The sequence below is a fragment of the Notolepis coatsorum genome, assembly GCF_963971535.1.
Source record: "Notolepis coatsorum genome assembly, chromosome: 10".
Classification (NCBI taxonomy): Eukaryota; Metazoa; Chordata; class Actinopteri; order Aulopiformes; family Paralepididae; genus Notolepis; species Notolepis coatsorum.
Genome location: NC_140174.1, coordinates 124,921,437 through 124,944,664, shown reverse-complemented (window position 1 = coordinate 124,944,664; position 23,228 = coordinate 124,921,437). Strand labels below are relative to the sequence as shown.

Below are 23,228 nucleotides of genomic sequence, written 5' to 3'. Positions count from 1 at the left end.
TGGTAGATCGATATGCACATTGGCTAATCATAAATCCCATTATTCCACGCTGAAAAAAACGTTCGGCAAGCTGATCAAAGATGGAGGGTCTTCGTTTGGAATCAAGGCTCTATGATCCACCCACAGGACTGTAAAAAGCATTTTTTTTTTTAAATCCCCTCAATGATACTGCAGTGGAGCGATGGCGCCCCTAAGCGGATCTGGCCGGTACTGCATGTTTCGAAAATCAATTATGTGGAAAGATCCTGCTAGTGGATCGGGGACCTAATAAGCGTTATAAATATGGAATAAAACAATAACAACTCGTCACGAGTATACTCGTGGCTCTGGACCACAACGCATGGAATCGAAACACGTATATACTCGTGAACGGATGCCATAGTGTTAAGACACTTTGTTTGAGGATATCAACGTTATTCACTAGTCTAAAGATAGTTCTACCATCAAGAACATATAAAACCTAACGTTACTAACTCTGCAATGCTCAAAGCGTAAGCCTATTTAATTTTTAAAGGATCCCATTCACTCTAATGTGTTAGAAACGCTACCACCAGCGGCTACGCAAGTTGCTTTCCCTCCCAATGAAAGAAAGCACACAATGTCCTATGAATGTGTCCTAAAATGTGACATGCCTTGTAAGCCCACCGATACTATAAATCAAGGCAAATGGGACAGCAAATATTTAAAAGCCCAAAACTGGCCAGGACTTGATAAATTTGGTAATGTTTACACAACCACCTCCTGGGAAGATGAGCCAACCAATCACTACATGCATTCGTCATGTTATATTTCTATCTCATCTTCAGCTGTGCTTAAGCAAGCCAGGTGACGCAAAGACAACGAAACTAAAAATGCTCAGTGTTCAAGATCTGAAATGCCTGCTCAGAGTGCTTTATGTGATGAAGAGGCAGAGGGACCGTCACCAAAGCGCCTTCGTTCGTCAGTGGGTGGGCCTCTCCATGACAAAACAAAATGTGTGTGGCGTATGCAAGGTATGGACATGAGGCACCCGAACAGGAAACAAGGCAAGCTGTTAAGAATCAACACACAGTCAGCATGGCGCTCCTTCAAGCGCCACACAATCCTCATAGAAGATGAGGAGCTCAGGGATAGTCTCACACGACTAATTGAGTCAACGACAGCACTGTCAGATCCTTACGCAAATGATATAATGTACCACTATGCCTGTTGGATGAAGCATATCCACCACACAGTCTTCAAGACAGATGATGCTATGCATCTCCAGAGTGTGTCTCTCTCAGAGGCAAATAATTTGTTCTTTACACACGTTGATACTGTCATCTTTGATGAGCGTGAGATCCGTTCACTGCAATCTCTTTTAGCAGACTACAGACAGTGACTATGGCTATCCAGTGGGCGAGGTCAAATCATCTTACGTCAAAAGTCTGCTCATTGACCACACCTCAGGCTTCTATGGGCATGGAAAGAAAAAGGTGTTGGAGAAGGTGATGGTTGTTCCTGAGGCAAGAGAGCTCCTGGGACGAGTGGGTGAGAGTCTGGAGTTGAAAGATGAAGTGAGAGCGGATATGAAAGCATTTGTCCTCTCAATTGTTTATGCTGAGAGTGCAGATGTTACGTGTGGCCAGGCCAGAGCTTCCAAGTGGCACAAATTGAAGAAGAAGTGTACGATTCGTCTCCCAGCTGATGAGGACTCCTTGGATCTTCATGTGGAAAGGACAAACTACATTACATATTGCCAGCTCCATTACAACCTTCAAGAACATCCTTCCCCCATTGGTCACGGCTGGGAACTAGTGAATGGGAAGTGCCGGCTAGTGTGTCATACCCAGTGATGCCAGTAACTAGTTACTCTAATCTGATTACGTTTTCAGTAAATAGTCATCTAATTTACTTACTTTTTACAAGCCAGTAATCTGATTACAGTTACTTTTCCAAGTGGCTGTGCATTACTATTTAGTTACTATCTCATAATGCTGATGATAAGAGAGTCAGGGGTACAGTCAGCTAGACCGGAAATGGGACGTGCGCTCGCACACAGCCATACACACATGTTTACGTTTATAGCTGATTTTAGAATGGCTTCAGCATGAAGTTAAATCAACTATCCAGTTCGTTTTATAGTGTAATTTGGCTACTTAAGAGAGAGTGAGAGAGAGAATTCACGTTGTCATTCTATGTTGTGGCAGCAGCAGGGACGACGACGATGACTTCGTAACCTAGTTACTTTCAAAGTAATCAGTAAAGTAACTAGATTACTTTTTAAAGGAGTAATCAGTAATCAGATTATTTTTACAAGTAATCTGTGGCATCACTGGTCATACCCTTGCCCCAGCAGCTTACATCTCATGACTGCTCAGATGAGAGTAGCAGTGATGATGAATGGATTCAGTGTGGAGAATCAACTAATTCTGATGAAGAATAGTGATTCTGTCTCCGGTTCTCATCATCCATCAACAAGTTGTTACGTTATATCGTCTGCTTAGCTTACTTTATATCCATCCCTACTCTGTATTTGTGTTTTCTACCAGCCTTTTCTCTCCACCCTTATTTCCTTTATTTTTTAATATTGTGATGTGAACATTAGTGTGTTTTATTCTAACAATTATATTTTCAGTTTGACATTACATGGTTCAGTTGCTGTGTCAGCCAGAGGAGATGCTGTTGCCTCCAAATCTGCCCTTAAGGCCATTAGGCTACTAGTTGATTAATTATTATTTTGGAGTGCTATTTGTTGAAGCACCACACCTCCCTTTTGACTGTTCACCTTGTCGTGGTAAGGGAGCTTGAGTACCTCAGTGAACCCTGAGAGCTATGCCAGTAGGAGGTTTTACCAAACCGGACAGGTCTAGGATGAGAGGTCAGACAAAGCAGTCAGACAACCTTGTGGAAACAGCATCTGGGGCCAATAACCCACCCTGCTGAAGCAAACAGGGTTGATCATGATCATGTCTCCGACTTTCACAGATGGATGGAGTATGGTGGAAGATATTACCCACCTATCCCCTCTGTCCATAACTCAACTCATCATGAGCAGAGCTTTCATTAGAGCCTTTCAAAGAACACCTACGGGAGACTGCAATTCGAAACTGGCCCCTGTAAATGTCTTAACCCAACCCCTCCAATGTACAGTAAATTACCAAGTATGGTTGTCAATATTCCAATGTACAGTTTTGCTTGTACAGTTGTACAGTGTCCCCCACCCACCCCTCCTACCCAACCCCCCCCCACCCAGCTCACCCACCCTCCTCCAATGTACAGTTCTACGTCAAATGTATATACTCTCTTTTCTGGACTATTTTTGTATCACAACAGTACTGTATTTGCAAATCTGGTATGTCATAAATGTATAGATGTAGCAGTACTGTCTATCTGTATGTCGTGTATGTCATATATGTTATGATGAATTGAAAATGGGGGACCCTGATGTAAACAAGACGAAAGTCTTTCTCTGGTCTGCATCCCCTTAACAATTGTATGTATTGAGCTGTACGGTACTGTACCCATTCTGCAATCTGTTAATAAAGTTTTCAATCAATCAATTCAATTCAATCAATCAATCAAAGCCTAATATGAAGGCTCTGTGACGATTTTGAAAAAAATCCCTTTTGGAGCTCAAAATTGGCACCCATCTTGCATTTGAAGGTCAACAATAGGTCAAATCATTATATAAACACCAAATATGTATTCCTTGATCAAAATAAGCTCTGAAACCATGTATTGTGCATCATTGTAGGTCAAACCATTAAAAAGTTCATTTCCACGGTAGCCATTTTGGTCTCTCACGAATTTGCCCCGCCTTTTTAAAAAAATACACCCCGGCTAAATTTGTTTATTAACCCTCCTAGATGACAAATTCATTGAGAAACGGACCTTCGCTCTCCACGGTCAAGTGCCACAGATGACCCTACTAAGTTGGGAGTACAGTTTAGCCAAAGCATTGAACTCAGGGGGACAGATACCTGCAGGAACCCTCCACATTAGCTTATACAGGGTCAACTATGTGTGTTTACATGTCAGCATAATCGCTTTGCCAATTTTCACAAGTGAGGCCAAAGCACAGACGGTGATGCACGCCCCCTGGCAGCAACGTTCTCTCTAGATACTCGTCTGATCAAAAGGAAATGGCTGCTTCTAGATTAAACTCCTGGGATTGAAAAGCACTTTCGCATCCAATGAGAGCGCGTCTTGGTGCGACCATGTGACCTCCCTCCGGACCGCCCAGTTCGCCCCCCCCCCCCCGCGTGATTACATATGCACGCCGCATTTCTCGGAGACGCTCTCTGATTGGCACTGACTGACGCTCTCTGATTGGCCACTACCTGGCGTTCTATCGCCATGCTCTAAGATAAACTCTAACCTTAACCAACTTCGAAAGAGTGCCTAAACTTAACCAGTGTAGAAACAGGCGTCGGCCAATCAGAGAGCGTCTCCGAGAAATGCGGCGTGCATATGTAATCACGCCCCCCCTCCGCCAAGGAGGAGGCGGAGCTCTCGGTCACAGGATGACACAGAGTTTGGATGTGTGCCGCAGGCCACGGTACGCCTTCAGCCGCTCCTTTTTGCTAGGCGTGCTCGGCACGCCGGCCACGCGCACCGCCACGGGTGCGCTCTCCACAGCGCGCCTCTTGTGCGCACGGTGCAGCAGGATGCGGTACACGCCCGTGATGGAGCTGCGGCAGTCCTTGCCCTGGTTGTTCAGAATGTGCTCGGAGGTGATCCCCAGTGCCTCCAGCGCTCGCTTCACCTCCAGCGCGTCCTCCTCCAGCCGCGCGCCGCCCTCCTCCTCCTCCTCCTCCTCCGCCGCGGCCAGGTGCGACGGCTCCAGCCGGAAGGGCTCGGTGGCGCGGGGGAAGTCCACGGGCAGCAGCCACTCGCAGCCCATCATCTGCTCCACGCCGCAGCGCTCGGCCGGCAGCGGCTGCAGGATGGCGCGGAGGAGGCGCCGGCAGGGTTCTGGCACCCAGGCGGGCAGGACGTAGGCGCCCTCCAGGATGCAGCGCTTCAGCTTGGCCACGGTGTCGGCGCGGAAGGGCATGGTGCCCGTCACGGCGAAGAACAGGATGACGCCGAGTGCCCAGACATCCACGAAGACGCCGAGGTAGTGCTCATCCCGGAACAGCTCGGGCGCGGCGTATGGCGGGGAGCCGCAGAAGGTGCTGAGCGTCTCGTGGCGCCGGCTGAGCGTGCTGAAGCCGAAGTCGCCCACCTTGACGCAGGAGCCGCAGGTGTAGAAGACGTTCTCCGCCTTCAGGTCGCGGTGGATGATGCTGTGGTCGTGCTGCGGGGGAGGGAGGAGGGAGAAGGGTTAGGGTTAGTACTAGTGATGGTGGTGGTAGTGATGGTGGTGGTGGTGGTGGTGATGGTGGTGGTGGATGATGGTGGTGGTGGATGATGCTGTTGTCGTGCTGCGGGGGAGGGAGGATGGAGAAGACATGTTGGATGTGAGACAATAATAAGATGAGATGAGATAAGATATTCCTTTATTGATCCCCTTGGGGGAAATTCAGGCATCATAGCAGCATGGGGGAGGGGAGGTACAGGTATGGGCAGGGTAATGGTAGAATACAATTATAGCACAGTAGAAAAGTTCAAATAGGCAGTGTAAACAATATTAAAAAGAAATTTTATCCACTTTTTCTCCTTATTTTCTATTTTTCTCCCATCCCAATTTCGTGTTTCCAATTCTCCCCTCCCCTGTCTTGAACGTTGCTCGCATATGCCCCCCACTGGTCGGTTGTAGGGAGGATAGAAGCCTTGCATCACGTGTCCCCTCCGATACACGAGGAGGCAGCCTGTCACATCTTTTCACCTGCCAGTGCGGACTCTCATTGGCGAGGTGTAACGTGTGGGAGGCTCACACTACCCCCGCCATTTCCTGTCTCTGCTGTGCAGGCGTCCCCAACCGACCTGTAGGAGTCGCTGTCCACAACGTCCAGATTACCACCCATCGACTTCCACCCGCTGGCTCTGCCAATTGAGCCAGTATGACGGCCGGCCCAAGCCGGAGGCAACGCCGACAGCCGGATTTGAACCCGGTGTCTCTTGCGTTGGTGACGAGCGCAATGTCCGCTGCGTCACCCAGCCGCCTAAACAATATAATTATATAATTAACTCTGAATATACACATCTGAGCAAGTAGGCTGTAATAATATATTATACATAGGGCTGGGACTTTATTGCGTTAATTTAGATTAATTAACGACAGAAGAAATTAAACGTTAAAGAAAATGGCACATTTTATCGCACGTCGCGGCACTTTGCCCTCGTCTGTCGGCTCCGGGCTGCGTATTCGCCCATCAACCAATACATTGGCAGAAAGTTGAATTTGCCGCCTTTCGCTCGTCACCACAGTCAACCTGTTGCATGCTTCGGGTCTCGAGTTAGAAGATGAAACATCCGGCGAGCGTCATTTGACAAGCGAGGAAGTCCTTTGTTTTGACTGGAGAGGCGAAATAAAGGCAGTGGACGGCCATTTTGGATAATCACGCTGAATTATTGCGGTACACACATTACAAAAACCTTTGAAATACTCATTTTCCGTGTGATTTTTATAAACTTTGGACCTGTATGATAAGACTTCAGGCTATGGAACAGTTATGTTTTCCAGCTCCTATGGAACTTAAAAACAGGCATCTGGCAACCACTAAACAGAAATATGAGTACACACAACTTTTACTTCAGTGTGTTCAAACCTCTGTTACTCTATTTCATTAGCACTCAAAGTGATTTTTCTTTATTGTGTAAGAAACTTCGGAATGTTACCTTTCAAAAGAGAAAAGATCCTTTGCGCTATATATATATAGCTATATATATATTATTCCTAAAATTGCTGCACTTTGTTAAAAATGTCATTGATCTGACTGTTGGTCTTTGTAGTAGCTAATAAACAAGATTTTGCTGCTGTATGTATAATGTATATTATTCATTGATTCACTTGTATACCAAAATCCATTTTAATTGAACATTTTTGCTTTTCGCATCAAATATTGATGTTTAAAATGCTATTAATTTCGATTAATTAACTAAAGTCTCAAATGAATTCAATAAAACATTTTAATCGAGTCCCACCACTAATAGTACAGCATTGTACAAGGTTCTTCCTTCTTTTGCTACGTTTAAACGTATGATCTCCGACCACTGTTTATCGACTTGTAATTGTCTTAGCTGATGGTTTATTGTTATTCTTATTTATTGTGCCTATAATATGTATGAAATTGCTGATAAACGGTGTATTGTTTTGTAAGCTTGTCGTCGCTGTGAATGAGGGTAACCTCAGTGTCTCACAAGTTGAAATAAAGGTTTGAAATGAGAAATGAAATGAAATATATTATCATATTAAAATGTGCTCAGCGTTTGACAGGACCTGCAGATATTGTCCTAGACTTTAATATAGTAAAAAGGTAACGGAAATAAATAAGACACACAAAAACAACAATATCTCAAACTTCTTGTGGTAGAAAGAAATACAGAAACAGATCGTATTCATAGTATTCTGACGTGTTTTACCATCCAATATGGTACAACGCCACAACTCATTGACCACGGTTGTCATATAATAATAATCACCTGTTGTTTGATTACGATCACCAGTTGTTTGATTACGATCACCTGTTTGATGACGATCACCTGTTTGATGACGATCACCTTGTTAGTGAGAATAACACAACTAGGGATGTTCGATGTTGGCTTTTTTACTGATATCTGATATACCGATATTGTCCAACTCTTAATTTCCGATACCAATATCAACCGATACCGATATATGGTTTCCCCCCCAAAAAAACGTAATAATTTCATGGAATTAACACAACATTATGCATACTTTTGACAATAAATAAAATACAAATTTGTTCTTACTTGCTTGCCTGGGTAAATAAAGGCAAAATAAATGTAAAAAGAAATATATATATTTTTTTATATAAACCGATACCGATCATTTCCGATATTACATTTTTTTTTTTTTTTATATTTTTTGCACAAATCTCTCCAATATTCAACACATATCTTTCCACATCACAATATGTAACGTCCAAGATTTGCCTTTCTTTTTTTGTAAGAACATACAAAACATGTAAAAGAAAAAAAATACTATACATTGTGCATATATATCCCTGATGCACATACGTTACATGTAGACCGATCTACCTGCGAGCAGGTATGTGCTGCATCTTCTATCGGGATGCCATCCTTCTCCATAGTGCATGTGAGAGGATGCGTCTCAGATATATGTAGGTGTGCATGAGAGCATGCATGCATGTGTGTCTCAGATATATGTACGTGGGTACGTGTATCACGTAAGTATGTGTGCAACTGTGCATGCCTCATACGTGTGTGTGTGTGCATCTTTCTGGTGTGTGACTGTACTCCTACCTCTTGTGTGTGTCTCGTATCCATGTGTGCCTCTGCCCCCTATGTGAGTGTGTATCTCAGGTATGTATATGTATGTGCGTCTCAGCTACGTATGTGTGTGTCCCCTATGTATGTGTATATCCCCCATATGTGTAAGTGATCCGATATTACATTTGAACCCTTTCACTGCCACGACACGACAGCCGGTTAACCCTTTCACTGTGACAATACAGAAGGTTAGCCCTTTACTATCACACAACCGACGGCGATGCTCCATCATTAGCATCATTAGCTCCGCCTTCTGTCGTGTGACAGTGAAATGGTTAATGCCAATAAACACAACGGTACAGCTGGAACGTGCGATGCGGCCGGACGAGGCTACCGACCATGTGCTTGACAGCGGAGAGGATCTGTGAGAAGACGATCTTGCTGTCGATGTCGGAGAGCTTTCCCTCCGTGGTGATCTTGGTGTAGAGCTCCCCTCCCCCGGCGTACTCCATCACCAGGTGTAACCGTGACAACGTCTCCACCACCTGGAGGAGGGACGAGGGAAAGAACGAGAGCGCAGGATGTACTGAACCATGTCAAAAAGAAGGTCAAAGGTCAAACACACAGCAGCATATAACTAAAGTGCGTGTCTGTGCAGAAGTGCTTGGAAAATGTGTGATGTGAATAAATAAAGATGGATCGTTTTTTATTCCCTGAGGAAAAGTTATTTATATATGCAGGGTGTGTGTGTGTGATCATTTATATCTATCTACATTCAGTCAGATTTTTATATTATGTGATTTTTCCGAACTGGTCAAAATCAACGTCTCAGGCCACGTGAAGGTTTTAGGCGGACCAGGTGTGGGAGGGACCAGGTGTGGGAGGAGGGGCCAGGTGTGGGAGGAGGGACCAGGTGTGGGAGGAGGGGCCAGGTGTGGGAGGGACCAGGTGTGGGAGGGAGGGGCCAGGTGTGGGAGGAGGGACCAGGTGTGGGAGGAGGGGCCAGGTGTGGGAGGGACCAGGTGTGGGAGGGACCAGGTGTGGGAGGGACCAGGTGTGGGAGGAGGGGCCAGGTGTGGGAGGGACCAGGTGTGGGAGGGAGGGGCCAGGTGTGGGAGGGACCAGGTGTGGGAGGGGCCAGGTGTGGGAGGGGTCAGGTGTGGGAGGGAGGGGCCAGGTGTGGGAGGGACCAGGTGTGGGAGGGAGGGGCCAGGTGTGGGAGGAGGGACCAGGTGTGGGAGGGGCCAGGTGTGGGAGGGGTCAGGTGTGGGAGGGGCCAGGTGTGGGAGGGGTCAGGTGTGGGAGGGGCCAGGTGTGGGAGGGGTCAGGTGTGGGAGGGACCATATGTGGGAGAAGGGACCAGGTGTGGGAGGAGGGGCCAGGTGAGGGAGGGAGGGACCAGGTGTGGGAGGAGGGGCCAGGTGTGGGAGGGACCAGGTGTGGGAGGGACCAGGTGTGGGAGGGACCAGGTGTGGGAGGAGGGGCCAGGTGTGGGAGGGACCAGGTGTGGGAGGAGGGGCCAGGTGTGGGAGGGACCAGGTGTGGGAGGGAGGGGCCAGGTGTGGGAGGGACCAGGTGTGGGAGGGGCCAGGTGTGGGAGGGGTCAGGTGTGGGAGGGAGGGGCCAGGTGTGGGAGGGACCAGGTGTGGGAGGGAGGGGCCAGGTGTGGGAGGAGGGACCAGGTGTGGGAGGGGCCAGGTGTGGGAGGGGTCAGGTGTGGGAGGGACCAGGTGTGGGAGGGAGGGGCCAGGTGTGGGAGGAGGGACCAGGTGTGGGAGGAGGGGCCAGGTGTGGGAGGGACCAGGTGTGGGAGGGACCAGGTGTGGGAGGGACCAGGTGTGGGAGGGACCAGGTGTGGGAGGAGGGGCCAGGTGTGGGAGGGACCAGGTGTGGGAGGGAGGGGCCAGGTGTGGGAGGGACCAGGTGTGGGAGGGGCCAGGTGTGGGAGGGGTCAGGTGTGGGAGGGAGGGGCCAGGTGTGGGAGGGACCAGGTGTGGGAGGGAGGGGCCAGGTGTGGGAGGGAGGGGCCAGGTGTGGGAGGAGGGAACAGGTGTGGGAGGGGCCAGGTGTGGGAGGGGTCAGGTGTGGGAGGGGCCAGGTGTGGGAGGGGTCAGGTGTGGGAGGGGTCAGGTGTGGGAGGGGCCAGGTGTGGGAGGGGTCAGGTGTGGGAGGGACCATATGTGGGAGAAGGGACCAGGTGTGGGAGGAGGGGCCAGGTGAGGGAGGGAGGGACCAGGTGTGGGAGGAGGGGCCAGGTGTGGGAGGGACCAGGTGTGGGAGGGACCAGGTGTGGGAGGGACCAGGTGTGGGAGGAGGGGCCAGGTGTGGGAGGGACCAGGTGTGGGAGGAGGGGCCAGGTGTGGGAGGGACCAGGTGTGGGAGGGAGGGGCCAGGTGTGGGAGGGACCAGGTGTGGGAGGGGCCAGGTGTGGGAGGGGTCAGGTGTGGGAGGGAGGGGCCAGGTGTGGGAGGGAGGGGCCAGGTGTGGGAGGAGGGACCAGGTGTGGGAGGGGCCAGGTGTGGGAGGGGTCAGGTGTGGGAGGGGCCAGGTGTGGGAGGGGTCAGGTGTGGGAGGGGCCAGGTGTGGGAGGGACCATATGTGGGAGAAGGGACCAGGTGTGGGAGGAGGGGCCAGGTGAGGGAGGGAGGGACCAGGTGTGGGAGGAGGGGCCAGGTGAGGGAGGGAGGGACCAGGTGTGGGAGGGACCAGGTGTGGGAGGGGCCAGGTGAGGGAGGGAGGGACCAGGTGTGGGAGGAGGGACCAGGTGTGGGAGGAGGGACCAGGTGAGGGAGGAGGGACCAGGTGTGGGAGGAGGGACCAGGTGTGGGAGGGACCAGGTGTGGGAGGGGCCAGGTGAGGGAGGAGGGACCAGGTGTGGGAGGAGGGACCAGGTGTGGGAGGAGGGACCAGGTGAGGGAGGAGGGACCAGGTGAGGGAGGAGGGACCAGGTGTGGGAGGAGGGACCAGGTGAGGGAGGAGGGACCAGGTGTGGGAGGAGGGACCAGGTGAGGGAGGAGGGACCAGGTGTGGGAGGGAGGGACCAGGTGAGGGAGGGACCAGGTGAGGGAGGAGGGGCCAGGTGAGGGAGGAGGGACCAGGTGTGGGAGGAGGGACCAGGTGAGGGAGGAGGGACCAGGTGAGGGGGGGGCAGGTGTGGGAGGGACCAGGTGAGGGGGGGGCAGGTGTGGGAGGGACCAGGTGAGGGGGGGGCAGGTGTGGGAGGGACCAGGTGTGGGAGGAGGGACCAGGTGAGGGAGGAGGGACCAGGTGAGGGAGGAGGGACCAGGTGAGGGAGGAGGGACCAGGTGTGGGAGGAGGGACCAGGTGAGGGAGGAGGGACCAGGTGAGGGAGGAGGGACCAGGTGAGGGAGGGACCAGGTGAGGGAGGAGGGACCAGGTGTGGGAGGGACCAGGTGAGGGAGGGACCAGGTGAGGGAGGAGGGACCAGGTGTGGGAGGAGGGACCAGGTGAGGGAGGAGGGACCAGGTGTGGGAGGAGGGACCAGGTGAGGGGGGGGACCAGGTGAGTGAGGAGGGACCAGGTGTGGGAGGAGGGACCAGGTGAGGGAGGGGGGACCAGGTGAGTGAGGAGGGACCAGGTGAGTGAGGGACCAGGTGTGGGAGGGACCAGGTGAGGGAGGGAGGGACCAGGTGTGGGAGGAGGGACCAGGTGTAGGAGGAGGGACCAGGTGTGGGAGGAGGGACCAGGTGTGGGAGGAGGGACCAGGTGTGGGAGGAGGGACCAGGTGAGTGAGGGACCAGGTGTGGGAGGAGGGACCAGGTGAGGGAGGAGGGACCAGGTGTAGGAGGAGGGACCAGGTGTGGGAGGAGGGACCAGGTGTGGGAGGAGGGACCAGGTGAGGGAGGAGGGACCAGGTGTGGGAGGAGGGACCAGGTGTGGGAGGGACCAGGTGAGTGAGGGACCAGGTGTGGGAGGAGGGACCAGGTGAGGGAGGAGGGACCAGGTGAGGGAGGAGGGACCAGGTGAGGGAGGAGGGACCAGGTGAGGGAGGAGGGACCAGGTGTGGGAGGAGGGACCAGGTGTGGGAGGAGGGACCAGGTGTGGGAGGGACCAGGTGAGTGAGGGACCAGGTGTGGGAGGAGGGACCAGGTGAGGGAGGAGGGACCAGGTGAGGGAGGAGGGACCAGGTGAGGGAGGAGGGACCAGGTGAGGGAGGAGGGACCAGGTGAGGGAGGAGGGACCAGGTGTGGGAGGAGGGACCAGGTGTGGGAGGAGGGACCAGGTGTGGGAGGGACCAGGTGTGGGAGGAGGGACAAGGTGAGGGGGGAGGGACCAGGTGTGGGAGGAGGGACCAGGTGTGGGAGGAGGGACCAGGTGAGGGAGGAGGGACCAGGTGTGGGAGGGACCAGGTGTGGGAGGAGGGACCAGGTGTGGGAGGGACCAGGTGTGGGAGGGACCAGGTGAGGGAGGAGGGACCAGGTGTGGGAGGAGGGACCAGGTGAGGGAGGAGGGACCAGGTGAGGGAGGGACCAGGTGAGGGAGGGACCAGGTGAGGGAGGAGGGACCAGGTGTGGGAGGGACCAGGTGTGGGAGGAGGGACCAGGTGTGGGAGGGACCAGGTGAGGGAGGAGGGACCAGGTGAGGGAGGAGGGACCAGGTGTGGGAGGAGGGACCAGGTGTGGGAGGAGGGACCAGGTGTGGGAGGGACCAGGTGAGGGAGGAGGGACCAGGTGAGGGAGGAGGGACCAGGTGAGGGAGGAGGGACCAGGTGTGGGAGGAGGGACCAGGTGTGGGAGGGACCAGGTGAGGGAGGAGGGACCAGGTGAGGGAGGAGGGACCAGGTGAGGGAGGAGGGACCAGGTGTGGGAGGAGGGACCAGGTGAGGGAGGAGGGACCAGGTGAGGGAGGAGGGACCAGGTGAGGGAGGAGGGACCAGGTGAGGGAGGAGGGACCAGGTGTGGGAGGAGGGACCATGTGTGGGAGGAGGGACCAGGTGTGGGAGGGGCCAGGTGTGGGAGGGGCCAGGTGTAGGAGGGACCAGGTGAGGGAGGAGGGACCAGGTGAGGGAGGAGGGACCAGGTGTGGGAGGAGGGACCAGGTGAGGGAGGAGGGACCAGGTGTGGGAGGGACCAGGTGTGGGAGGGACCAGGTGAGGGAGGAGGGACCAGGTGTGGGAGGAGGGACCAGGTGTGGGAGGAGGGACCAGGTGAGGGAGGAGGGACCAGGTGAGGGAGGAGGGACCAGGTGAGGGAGGAGGGACCAGGTGTGGGAGGAGGGACCAGGTGAGGGAGGGAGGGACCAGGTGAGGGAGGAGGGACCAGGTGAGGGAGGGGCCAGGTGAGGGAGGAGGGACCAGGTGAGGGAGGAGGGACCAGGTGTGGGAGGAGGGACCAGGTGTGGGAGGAGGGACCAGGTGAGGGAGGAGGGACCAGGTGTGGGAGGAGGGACCAGGTGAGGGAGGAGGGACCAGGTGAGGGAGGAGGGACCAGGTGTGGGAGGAGGGACCAGGTGAGGGAGGGAGGGACCAGGTGAGGGAGGAGGGACCAGGTGAGGGAGGGGCCAGGTGAGGGAGGAGGGACCAGGTGAGGGAGGAGGGACCAGGTGTGGGAGGAGGGACCAGGTGAGGGAGGAGGGACCAGGTGAGGGAGGGGCCAGGTGAGGGAGGAGGGACCAGGTGAGGGAGGAGGGACCAGGTGAGGGAGGAGGGACCAGGTGAGGGAGGAGGGACCAGGTGAGGGAGGGGCCAGGTGAGGGAGGAGGGACCAGGTGAGGGAGGAGGGACCAGGTGTGGGAGGGACCAGGTGAGGGAGGGGCCAGGTGAGGGGGGGGGCAGGTGTGGGGGGGGGGGCAGGTGTGGGAGGGACCAGGTGAGGGAGGAGGGACCAGGTGAGGGAGGGGCCAGGTGTGGGAGGAGGGACCAGGTGAGGGAGGAGGGACCAGGTGAGGGAGGAGGGACCAGGTGTGGGAGGGGCCAGGTGTGGGAGGGACCAGGTGAGGGAGGGACCAGGTGAGGGAGGAGGGACCAGGTGAGGGAGGAGGGACCAGGTGAGGGAGGAGGGACCAGGTGAGGGAGGGACCAGGTGAGGGAGGAGGGACCAGGTGAGGGAGGAGGGACCAGGTGTGGGAGGAGGGACCAGGTGTGGGAGGGACCAGGTGTGGGAGGGAGGGACCAGGTGAGGGGGGGGGCAGGTGTGGGAGGGGCCAGGTGTGGGAGGGGCCAGGTGTGGGAGGGACCAGGTGAGGGAGGAGGGACCAGGTGTGGGAGGAGGGACCAGGTGTGGGAGGGACCAGGTGTGGGATGGGCCTGGTGTGGGAGGGACCAGGTGAGGGAGGAGGGACCAGGTGAGGGAGGCGGGACCAGGTGTGGGAGGAGGGACCAGGTGTGGGAGGGACCAGGTGAGGGAGGGACCAGGTGTGGGAGGGGCCTGGTGTGGGAGGGACCAGGTGTGGGAGGAGGGACCAGGTGTGGGAGGGACCAGGTGTGGGAGGGAGGGACCAAGACAGCAGCCAGATATCCAGCCTACACTGGGTGAAGACACAAGCTACGTCAGGTCTGCTAGTCTCAGGTGTGCTGTCTGTATTATGTTGGGGTGCTGTCTGTATTATGTTGGGGTGCTGTCTGTATTATGTTGGGGTGCTGTCTGTATTATGTTGGGGTGCTGTCTGTATTATGTTGGGGTGCTGTCTGTATGATGTTGGGGTGCTGTCTGTATGATGTTGGGGTGCTGTCTGTATGATGTTGGGGTGCTGTATGATGTTGGGGTGCTGTATGATGTTGGGGTGCTGCCTGTATTATGTTGGGGTGCTGTATGATGTTGGGGTGCTGTCTGTATTATGTTGGGGTGCTGTATGATGTTGGGGTGCTGCCTGTATTATGTTGGGGTGCTGTATGATGTTGGGGTGCTGTCTGTATGATGTTGGGGTGCTGTCTGTATGATGTTGGGGTGCTGTATGATGTTGGGGTGCTGTCTGTATGATGTTGGGGTGCTGTCTGTATGATGTTGGGGTGCTGTCTGTATGATGTTGGGGTGCTGTCTGTATGATGTTGGGGTGCTGTATGATGTTGGGGTGCTGTCTGTATGATGTTGGGGTGCTGTCTGTATGATGTTGGGGTGCTGCCTGTATGATGTTGGGGTGCTGCCTGTATTATGTTGGGGTGCTGTATGATGTTGGGGTGCTGCCTGTATTATGTTGGGGTGCTGTATTATGTTGGGGTGCTGTATGATGTTGGGGTGCCGTCTGTATGATGTTGGGGTGCTGTCTGTATGATGTTGGGGTGCTGCCTGTATTATGTTGGGGTGCTGCCTGTATTATGTTGGGGTGCTGTATTATGTTGGGGTGCTGTATGATGTTGGGGTGCCGTCTGTATGATGTTGGGGTGCTGTCTGTATGATGTTGGGGTGCTGTCTGTATGATGTTGGGGTGCTGTCTGTATGATGTTGGGGTGCTGTCTGTATGATGTTGGGGTGCTGTATGATGTTGGGGTGCTGTCTGTATGATGTTGGGGTGCTGTCTGTATGATGTTGGGGTGCTGCCTGTATGATGTTGGGGTGCTGCCTGTATTATGTTGGGGTGCTGTATGATGTTGGGGTGCTGCCTGTATTATGTTGGGGTGCTGTATTATGTTGGGGTGCTGTATGATGTTGGGGTGCCGTCTGTATGATGTTGGGGTGCTGTCTGTATGATGTTGGGGTGCTGCCTGTATTATGTTGGGGTGCTGCCTGTATTATGTTGGGGTGCTGTATTATGTTGGGGTGCTGTATGATGTTGGGGTGCCGTCTGTATGATGTTGGGGTGCTGTCTGTATGATGTTGGGGTGCTGTCTGTATGATGTTGGGGTGCTGTCTGTATGATGTTGGGGTGCTGTCTGTATGATGTTGGGGTGCTGTCTGTATGATGTTGGGGTGCTGTCTGTATGATGTTGGGGTGCCGTCTGTATGATGTTGGGGTGCTGTCTGTATGATGTTGGGGTGCTGTCTGTATGATGTTGGGGTGCTGTCTGTATGATGTTGGGGTGCTGTCTGTATGATGTTGGGGTGCCGTCTGTATGATGTTGGGGTGCTGTCTGTATGATGTTGGGGTGCTGCCTGTATGATGTTGGGGTGCTGCCTGTATTATGTTGGGGTGCTGTCTGTATGATGTTGGGGTGCTGTATTATGTTGGGGTGCTGTCTGTATGATGTTGGGGTGCCGTCTGTATGATGTTGGGGTGCTGTCTGTATGATGTTGGGGTGCCGTCTGTATGATGTTGGGGTGCTGTCTGTATGATGTTGGGGTGCTGTATGATGTTGGGGTGCTGTCTGTATGATGTTGGGGTGCTGTATGATGTTGGGGTGCTGTCTGTATGATGTTGGGGTGCTGTCTGTATGATGTTGGGGTGCTGCCTGTATGATGTTGGGGTGCTGTATGATGTTGGGGTGCCGTCTGTATGATGTTGGGGTGCTGTCTGTATGATGTTGGGGTGCTGTATGATGTTGGGGTGCTGTCTGTATGATGTTGGGGTGCTGTCTGTATGATGTTGGGGTGCTGTATGATGTTGGGGTGCCGTCTGTATGATGTTGGGGTGCTGCCTGTATTATGTTGGGGTGCTGCCTGTATTATGTTGGGGTGCTGTATTATGTTGGGGTGCTGTATGATGTTGGGGTGCCGTCTGTATGATGTTGGGGTGCTGTCTGTATGATGTTGGGGTGCCGTCTGTATGATGTTGGGGTGCTGTCTGTATGATGTTGGGGTGCTGCCTGTATGATGTTGGGGTGCTGCCTGTATTATGTTGGGGTGCTGTATGATGTTGGGGTGCCGTCTGTATGATGTTGGGGTGCTGTCTGTATGATGTTGGGGTGCCGTCTGTATGATGTTGGGGTGCTGCCTGTATGATGTTGGGGTGCTGTATGATGTTGGGGTGCTGTCTGTATGATGTTGGGGTGCTGTCTGTATGATGTTGGGGTGCTGTCTGTATGATGTTGGGGTGCTGTCTGTATGATGTTGGGGTGCTGTCTGTATGATGTTGGGGTGCTGTCTGTATGATGTTGGGGTGCTGTCTGTATGATGTTGGGGTGCTGTATGATGTTGGGGTGCTGTCTGTATGATGTTGGGGTGCTGTATGATGTTGGGGTGCTGTCTGTATGATGTTGGGGTGCTGTATGATGTTGGGGTGCTGTATGATGTTGGGGTGCTGTCTGTATGATGTTGGGGTGCTGCCTGTATGATGTTGGGGTGCCGTCTGTATGATGTTGGGGTGCTGTCTGTATGATGTTGGGGTGCTGCCTGTATGATGTTGGGGTGCCGTCTGTATGATGTTGGGGTGCTGTCTGTATGATGTTGGGGTGCTGTACCTCATAGAGGCGTATGATGTTGGGGTGGTAGAGCTTCTCCATGCTGGAGATCTCTCTGGAGAGCAGCCTCTGGGTCTTCTGGTCCAGCTTGGTCTTGTCCAGGATCTTTATTGCTACTTTGTCTGGGGATGGAGATGGGAGAGGAAAATAGAAGGCCAATTATATCATAAAAAAAGAGAATTAGACATTTTCGTTTTCTAAGCAGATATATATTCGTAAATTATTTTTGCCGAACCACTGCTGCCTGAGGGCAGTGATGTCATCATCACCTCAAGAGCCCCGTTTAAAAAAAAAAACAACAGTTGACTGTCGAGAACTAGGCTACACTGGCACACCTACTTCCAGTGAATGACGCTAAGCTAGGCTAGCGGTGCGGCTGTTCCCTAATAGTGCTGTGACAAACTGTCAAAAAGGGCTTTCGTTTTTGAGATACCCCTACCGGAGGTAGAACAAAACACACGCATGTTTTTCCTCATCTCTAAGGTCTCCCATATATGAAATGGATTCTTGTATAAAAATATTTTACTGCAAAACTTGTTAAATTGATAGATATTTTTATACACCCCCAAAGGAAAAAACAACCAAAATATAGCCTGGCCGTATGGGAGTTGAGACATATAAACTCATGTAGATTAATAATACAAGCTCCAAGAGCTTTCAAACTTGACATGCTAGCAGTCAGACAGTTGCCTAACCTAATAGGCAAAGAACGACGGGTCCAGGAATCGAACCCGGGTCGGCCGTGTTGCGACGCAGCGCGTTACGTGGTTCGCCACTCGGGCGCCCCATTACCTAAATTTTTTGAGGGGGACAAATGTACCTCTTCTCAATATTAGAAACCCATTGTGTTCATTATAGGCTCCTCTCTCCGCTGGTGGTTTCTCAATATGATCCAGGTCAACAGGAACATTACCGTCCCGTTATCCACCCGCAGTGACCCCCGAGGACAGGAAGGAGCCCGGAGGTGGAGACTGACCACAGAGGACACGCGGTGCAGCCTAGTGGTGTTGCCATGGGAACAAAGTCAATTTACCACTTCTAAAGGCAGAACAACAGGCCCTTCTGTGTAATCGCCTGAAGTAGTCGCCTACTGTTTGCTCTATTTTGATTTACTTACTTGAGGGGATTTTCTTAAAGGAACTTGATTATTACCAGGTGCAAACACACTGACATCACACCTCCTGAGACGCTGACATCACACCTCCTGAGACACTGACATCACACCTCCTGAGACACTGACATCACACCTCCTGACACGCTGACATCACACCTCCTGACACGCTGACATCACACCTCCTGACACGCTGACATCACACCTCCTGACACGCTGACATCACACCTCCTGACACGCTGACATCACACCTCCTGACACGCTGACATCACACCTCCTGACACGCTGACATCACACCTCCTGAGACGCTGACATCACACCTCCTGAGACACCGACATCACACCTCCTGACACGCTGACATCACACCTCCTGACACGCTGACATCACACCTCCTGACACGCTGACATCACACCTCCTGAGACACTGACATCACACCTCCTGAGACACTGACATCACACCTCCTGACACGCTGACATCACACCTCCTGAGACACTGACATCACACCTCCTGACACGCTGACATCACACCTCCTGACACGCTGACATCACACCTCCTGACACGCTGACATCACACCTCCTGAGACACCGACATCACACCTCCTGACACGCTGACATCACACCTCCTGACACGCTGACATCACACCTCCTGACACGCTGACATCACACCTCCTGACACGCTGACATCACACCTCCTGACACGCTGACATCACACCTCCTGAGACACTGACATCACACCTCCTGAGACACTGACATCACACCTCCTGAGACACTGACATCACACCTCCTGACACGCTGACATCACACCTCCTGACACGCTGTCCGCTCACATTATTTGGCCCACGGACCCTTGGTGCAAGTTGAAAAAGGACCCCTCACACCCAGCACACCCCCTGTTTCAGCCCCTCCCCCTCACACCCAGCACACCCCCCGTTTCAGCCCCTCCCCCTCACACCCAGCACACCCCCCGTTTCAGCCCCTCCCCCTCACACCCAGCACACCCCCCGTTTCAGCCCCTCCCCCTCACACCCAGCACACCCCCCGTTTCAGCCCCTCCCCCTCACACCCAGCACACCCCCTGTTTCAGCCCCTCCCCCTCACACCCAGCACACCCCCCGTTTCAGCCCCTCCCCCTCACACCCAGCACACCCCCCGTTTCAGCCCCTCCCCCTCACACCCAGCACACCCCCCGTTTCAGCCCCTCCCCCTCACACCCAGCACACCCCCCGTTTCAGCCCCTCCCCCTCACACCCAGCACACCCCCCCGTTTCAGCCCCTCCCCCTCACACCCAGCACACCCCCCGTTTCAGCCCCTCCCCCTCACACCCAGCACACCCCCCGTTTCAGCCCCTCCCCCTCACACCCAGCACACACCCCGTTTCAGCCCCTGCCCCTCACACCCAGCACACCCCCCGTTTCAGCCCCTCCCCCTCACACCCAGCACACCCCCCGTTTCAGCCCCTGCCCCTCACACCCAGCACACCCCCCTGTTTCAGCCCCTCCCCCTCACACCCAGCACACCCCCCGTTTCAGCCCCTCCCCCTCACACCCAGCACCCCCCCCGTTTCAGCCCCTCCCCCTCACACCCAGCACACCCCCCGTTTCAGCCCCTGCCCCTCACACCCAGCACCCCCCCCGTTTCAGCCCCTCCCCCTCACACCCAGCACACCCCCTGTTTCAGCCCCTCCCCTCACACCCAGCACCCCCCCCTGTTTCAGCCCCTCCCCCTCACACCCAGGGGGGGGGGGGGAGTACATGTATCCATGTTCCTGTTTTATGTACAGTATATCCAGAGCTTCAAACACTCTGTACTGAACACAGATACCACCAACCTGGTTGTGTGGCAGTAAAGGAATCTTGTATCTTGTCCTACAAGAATGGGATAATGTACCTTTTTTAAGAAGCCTGTCTGATTACCCATGAACTGGTTATGCAGATTGCCTAATGAATGAATGAATGAATGAATGAATGAATGAATGAATGCATTTGTTGACAGTGCTAGAGGAAGTGAACAGTTATAGTATATTGTTGTGGTGTGGTATATCGTTATGTTATGGTATATTGTTATGTTATGTCATGTTATAATTATATTGTTATATGTTATAGTATATTATGTCATGTTATAATGTTGTGTTATAGTATATTGTTATGTTATGTCATGTTATAATTATATTGTTATATGTTATAGTATATTGTTATGTTATGTCATGTTATAATGTTGTGTTATAGTATATTGTTATGTTATGTCATGTTATAATTATATTGTTATATGTTATAGTATATTGTTATGTTATGTCATGTTATAATGTTGTGTTATAGTATATTGTTATGTTATGTTATAGTATATTGTTATGTTATGTCATGTTATAATGTTGTTATAGTATATTGTTATGTTATGTTATAGTATATTGTTATGTTATGTTATGTCATGTTATAATGTTGTGTTATAGTATATTGTTATGTTATGTTATGTTATAATGTTGTTATAGTATATTGTTATGTTATGTCATGTTATAATGTTGTTATAGTATATTGTTATGTTATGTTATAGTATATTGTTATGTTATGTTATGTCATGTTATAATGTTGTGTTATAGTATATTGTTATGTTATGTTATGTTATAGTATATTGTTATGTTATGTCATGTTATAATGTTGTGTTGTAGTATATTGTTATGTTATATTGTTATGTTATATTGTTGTGTTGTTGTTATATTGTTATGTTATATTGTTGTGTTGTTGTTATATTGTTATGTTATATTGTTGTGTTGTTGTTATATTGTTATGTTATATTGTTGTGTTATGTTATATTGTTATGTTATATTGTTGTGTTATGTTATATTGTTATGTTATATTGTTGTGTTATGTTATAGTAATGCCGCAGGACGACAAAGACTGACGACATCTTACAAACGACAAAGCGACACGCAGCTACAAGAGCTTTTTAGGCACAATAGACTGAAATAACTCCCAGTGGACGGGACTTCAGACAGGCTGTGCATGATGGGCTAGCAAGGCAAGCTACACCAACCGTCGGTAGTGTGATAGTAAAGGGTTAACCTTCTGTAGTGTGGTAGTGAAAGGGTTAACCTGTTGTCATGCGGCAGTGAAAGGGTTAAACAGGTGTAAATATCAACATGCTTCACGGGCAACGAGCTCAAATGGCTGATGTCAAGAATGTGCTTTTAAATGATTAATACAGAGGAATAAAACAGCGGAGGTAACAGAATACAGAAAGGTCATTAACACTTTGAGTGCCACGGACGCGTTTTGTCGTTAGTTCATGCCGACTGTTGAATGCCACCAACGCTATATAGCGTTTGTTTGTCGTATTTTTCTTTATTAGCGATTTGAATTATTTCATCAATTGAGCCTCACGCTAGTGCTGCAGACTCTCTCTGAGCTCCATTGGGAAAATACTGCCCCCTATCGTCTCTCCGGATGGTATTGCACCCCATTGGATTAGACTGATGGGGGGGGGGTCCAGCCTCCTCATTTGACTTTTCCGGCGAGGCATCTGAAGAGACTGGCGAGCCGGAAAACGCGTGGAATACATATTTACAGTATCCGGCGCTGAATCAATAAACGCGATCGATATTTGGATTGGCGATCAGGAATTGGAATAATCTTTTTAGAGAACATCTGATCTGAGGTAAGCAATTTATTTGACCAGTCTTGGGGTAATCGGATCTATTTTCACAAAGATATCAGCGTTTGCCCCATGTGTGTGTGTGTGTGTGTGTGTGTGTGCGATCAGGAAATGAGAATATATTTTTCAAATCGCTTCTCTAGCGTGCATAAGTACACATATACTATCGATAATCTAGCGTTTATTTGAAAACTATTCATAAATAGGCCGAAAAATTACAAAGTTTTTTGTGTATTTCAGAATATTCCAGTAAATGCCGTTTATCACGGAATCTATATATTTTCCTGAAACTTTCAAGAAAACGAGGGCTTTTCAAAATGCTATAAAACGGAAATGAACCCATTAAAAAACAATCCGCTTCGACAATGTTGACTGCAAACAAGTCATTGATAAGCGACGGGCAGATTAGACACATAGCCATAATGTAAAACAGAGATTATGCGTTCACAAATATGAGAACGCTATCATTGAAGTGGATGGTGGCATTCAACCATGTTTTACCAAAGTGTGGGACTTATCAATTTGAACTTGTGCTTGACTTTGTGCGTATATCTACGCACAGCTCGGAGCATGCGTAGCTGGCACCCGGTGGTAGAATATGTTTACAACGCGGAAATAGGCACTGACTGCGCTCCGCGTAACTCAACTATGGCAACCAAAGTTTTAAGTATCAAAACGGCGTTGATATATCTAATGGACATGTATTATTCAGCCGGGTATAAAGCTGCAGCTGGGTCATAGCTTTCAGTGGAGGGTTTAATGCAACGCGCTTACTTCTGTTTTTGGAGGACCAAGCGAAACATCTCTCTCTCTCTCTCTCTCTCTCTCTCTCTCTCTCTCTCTCTCTCTCTCTCTCTCTCT

The 23,228-nt window shown here is 51.7% G+C and overlaps 1 protein-coding gene across 1 annotated transcript in view; it reads right to left on the bottom strand.

The window, feature by feature from the left end:
- Positions 1-4,477: 4,477 nt before the first annotated feature.
- The window catches only part of nim1ka (NIM1 serine/threonine protein kinase a), a gene marked incomplete at both ends in the record, with an annotated part of 113,555 nt that continues 94,804 nt past the window's right edge, over positions 4,478-23,228 (bottom strand). Inside the window, 3 exons of the mRNA XM_084323174.1 lie at positions 4,478-5,260; positions 8,718-8,864; positions 17,612-17,733. Of these exons, the coding sequence (XP_084179300.1) occupies positions 4,478-5,260; positions 8,718-8,864; positions 17,612-17,733 (1,052 nt within the window). The remainder of the gene's footprint in view (positions 5,261-8,717; positions 8,865-17,611; positions 17,734-23,228) is intronic.